The sequence below is a fragment of the Centruroides vittatus genome, unplaced genomic scaffold, assembly GCF_030686945.1.
Source record: "Centruroides vittatus isolate TY-2023 unplaced genomic scaffold, ASM3068694v2 contig_3186, whole genome shotgun sequence".
Taxonomy (NCBI): Eukaryota; Metazoa; Arthropoda; class Arachnida; order Scorpiones; family Buthidae; genus Centruroides; species Centruroides vittatus.
In genome coordinates this window covers 8,204-12,411 of record NW_027122048.1, presented here as the reverse complement: position 1 = coordinate 12,411, position 4,208 = coordinate 8,204, and the positions used below count along the sequence as shown (strand labels likewise).

The 4,208-nt window shown below is 29.9% G+C and overlaps 1 protein-coding gene across 1 annotated transcript; it reads left to right on the top strand.

Annotated features, from left to right (window-relative positions):
* The first annotated feature begins 1,868 nt into the window (after nucleotides 1-1,868).
* LOC136973509 (uncharacterized) lies at nucleotides 1,869-3,976 on the top strand. The gene is made up of 2 exons (XM_067268235.1): nucleotides 1,869-2,391; nucleotides 2,481-3,976. The coding sequence occupies exons 1-2, from the start codon at nucleotides 1,983-1,985 to the stop codon at nucleotides 3,683-3,685; spliced, it is 1,614 nt and encodes a 537-aa protein (XP_067124336.1). The 5' UTR covers nucleotides 1,869-1,982; the 3' UTR covers nucleotides 3,686-3,976.
* Nucleotides 3,977-4,208: the final 232 nt, after the last annotated feature.

Below are 4,208 nucleotides of genomic sequence, written 5' to 3'. Positions count from 1 at the left end.
ATGAATCAACAGTTAATTAACTCAATTTTAAAAGATATAAATTATGAAAATCAGCCTAACAGTGTTCAGCCTAACAGACCACATAAGATTGACAAAGTTACGAAAAGTATAATGGGCAACATAAAAAAAATGTTCCATGCATAAGTCGTCTACTCCAGAAACAAGAACTCGCATACAAAAATCTCCAATTAGAAAGCGTTTTTCAAGCAGTTATAAAATTAGAAAGAGTATATAAACAAAAGCTGAAGATGAATAGCTCTTGCAGAATTTAAGAAATTCATATAAATGTATATAAATATATTTATATGAATATATGAAATTATTGAAGACAAACAAAAAAAGTGATCAAGTTTTAAACAATTGGATGGTTCATTTATATATTCCAAGAACGGAAAATAAGAGGACGCCATAAATAAAGAAAATTGGAAGAAAAGAATTTTGTTGAGAAATTCTCAATCACAAAGAAAATATATTCTATCTTAAGTTCAAAACTATAGAATTTGAATTTTTAAAATATTTTAATATTTTTTCAATAATAGAACAATATTAAAAATTATACAGAAATTTTCGAGAATTATCAAATCATCCGGAAATATGAAAAGTATTAGGAAACAGAGCGCAATCGTAACAAAGTCACGCCTAAAGCGAAGTAGGCATGTTATAAATAGCGTATCAAAGCGCATTATTGTGTTTTAAAAGCATAAAATGTAATTTAAATGATTTTCTCCTTTTTCTTTTAAAATGATCTATTGATATATTCATTAAAAGTCTGAAGAAAGACAATAATTAACCGCTTCCAATTATTTTCTTTACAATTAGACACCGCTATTGTATTGAATTGAAACTCAAATTACATACCTTTAACAGTACAATTGTATACAATTTCAAATTAATTTTTATAACCTTAATATAATTGAGTTAACTAATATATTTTAAAACGGCTAAAACCGATTTGGAGGATGTTCGCCATTCAGTTTTTCAAACCGATTGTAACCATTCTTAAGAAACGAATTGCGCTACTTTCCCGATCAAACTTTAAAATTGTGTTGCGCCGTTTATTATAAGGTTTTATATAAAAATCTTTTTATAGTTTTAATTATTATAAAATTACAAAAAAACCCTTAATTTTAAAATATAAAATTTAAGTGGGTTTTATTTTAAAAAATGCAAATGCTAATAATGAGTAAAATTTTCATTAAGTCTGACTCCCTTAATCTCCCTATTCCATCGATCTTTAGCCACCAAACTTTAATGGCATAGAACCTTCCTAATATACAAATCTTCCTGAAAGTTTTTCGACAAAAGGCACAGAAGATGAGCTTCAAAGTGGGTGAACGAAATCGTGCCCCCCCCAAACATTAATACCCACAACATCCATACATACAGAAAAACGCCCTTTTTGTGCATTTCTCGACTTTTCAAGGTTCCCTGGGTCCAAAAATATAAAAATCTCGAGGGATCCTTTTTTGACTAATCGTCATACTTTTTTTCTGTTACACGTAAAAGCCGGGAAAATAAAAATTTATTTCTGGCTATAAAAATTTGTTTGGAACCAATTTCCATGACAATACTTCGAATGTATAAAGATACAAAATATTTTATAATGCTTTTATTTATTCAGGATGACTGTCGCTTTCAATACAAAAGATTTAAGTTTTCCGGTTGATTTTGCTTTAATTCAAATACTGAATGTTGTAAATACTGTTAGGTTGTTAATTAACTGAATCTAGTAAAATGATTTCCTTCTTTGATTGATTTATTTGATTTATTTATCGGATATTTGAAACAATAAAGACGGAATTAAAACTGAAAAATCGTAGTTTTATTTAAAACTAAAACTGTAAAAGATATCTGTAAAAGATTCGCTTGTGCCAACGATCGATCTGACATCTACCGGTGTTAGCGCGAACTACATAATGGCGACTACTATGGGTATAATGTATGTCTGTGGACAGTAAGAATTAGAAAGTATTTAACCTACAATGGTAAATAATAAGTATTGCTGTGTATTTGGATGCAAGTCTAAAGGTACATCAAACTCAGTACATATGCACACATTCCCAAAAGATAAATTACTGAGAAAAAAGTGGGAAATAAAACTAAAGTTAGGAAAGCAATCAACGAAATCTATGTACGTTTGCAGTTTGCATTTTGACAAAGACGATTACTATTTGCCAGGTAATAAAAACATTTCTTATAAGTATATTTTAACTGTTATCACATATGGTACTTACGTTTTCATAGGTTTACCATGTGCTCGGCATTATTTAAAACCTAATTCGTATCCGACTAAAAACATACCGATAAGGAAGTTTGATACAACCACCTCAAAACAGATTGCTGAGCAAAGGTCCATTCGTGCCCAAAAAAGACAAGAAATACGGAATAAAGGTTTGTTTCTTAATTTTGTCAGATGCATTTCTTTAATAACGCTATACCAAAACAAGATCTTATAATGATTGAAATCACTAAATTTTTAGGTTTGGAACCGGCAAATAAGAAAACTATCAAGGAAAAATCTACGTATCAATCTAATAATGACACCAACATTTTGGAATTGTCACAGCCCAGTACATCCTGGTCTAAATCATCTATTGACTGCTGTGCATGCACAGATCAACAAATGACATCACAAATAGAGGAGGATGAAGATATGACATCAGTATCACAAGCAGAAAAAGATGCAGCTACAGCACTCTTAAATTTAAGTGAAAAATCCAACATTCAGGAGGAGAGGGATATTTTGATGGAAAAAGGAATTCAAGTGAATACACTTTTAGATTCAACCTTAAAATTTACTGTGTTTGACTTAATAAAATCAGACAATGAATTGAATATTCTCACAGGTTTAAACAGTTTTAAAATGCTTGATACCATCTCTGCCTGTGTTAGTGAGTTGCAGTCCAACAATACTGCTTATAAGCCTACTACAATATCTACTAAAGTCCAAATTGTTCTTGTTATGATGAAGTTAAAACTGGCCTTGCCCTTTGCTTGTGTTTCAGTTTTATTTCAAATTTCCATGACAACATGTAGAAGAATATTTTTCAATATTATTGCTTATCTGAGTCAAGTATTAGGTGCTGCAATTGTGTGGCCTTCCAAAGAAGAGATAATGAAAAACTTACCTTTGTGCTTTCAAAAATACAGCAAAGTTCGTGTGATTTTGGACTGCACTGAAGTTTTGGTTGAAAAACCAAAGTGTATTAGTTGCAGAATATTAACTTATTCCCATTACTATGGTAAGCATACTGTTAAAGTATTAGTTGGAATTGCCCCATCTGGTCTTATCACCTATTTAAGTAAAGCATATGGAGGTAGGGCATCTGACAAAGCCATATTTGAGGAATCAAATTTGTTAAATTTACTGGATCCTTATGCAGATCAAGTAATGACAGATAAAGGTTTTCACATAGAAGATGCTTGTTCTGCTAGAGCTATTGGTTTAGTACGTCCACCGTTTGTAAGAAAGCAAAATCAGTTAAGTAAGCATGATGCACTGGAGACTGCAGAAATAGCAAAGGCCAGGGTACACGTTGAACGTGCTATTCAGAGAATGAAACTATTTGCTGTTTTAAAACAAAAATTAGACTGGACTTTACTGCCACATATTGACAAAATTCTAACCATTATTTGTGGTGTGGTAAATTTATCTAGACCAATATTGGGTGATGACAAATTTTGAAGAGTGGTGTGAGCATTTTCATTTTGACCCTATATAATGAAGCAGTATTAAACAGCAATTTAATACTGTTTTTATAATCTTATAGTTAATAAGGCTTACTCATTTTTGTTTTTCAATTTTTGTATGATAAAGAACTCAAACACTAGTTAGGACAAAATATTTTATTCCAAAACAAAACATAACATGTTTTATAAAATTATTAGTACTTAACTCTCTATAATTATTTTGCATAAATCTGTAAGAAAATATCTTTTTTTGCAAATTATGAATAAAATACTGAATAAAAGAAAATGACTTTGTTTTAATTTGTTTAATTGGGTGCTAATATTGTTATAAGTTAATAAAATTCAAAGTAATGTGTATTTTCTTCTAAAAGTGATTTCTGATGGAAAAAGCAAGATTGTATTTAAGAATTATGACTGCATAGGTAAGGAAAAATAATTTTGGTAAAATCATTTAGTAGCTTTTCTGTCAATTTATAAATAAAACTATAGTCTGCTAAAACTTCAAGGGTTTTAAGGGT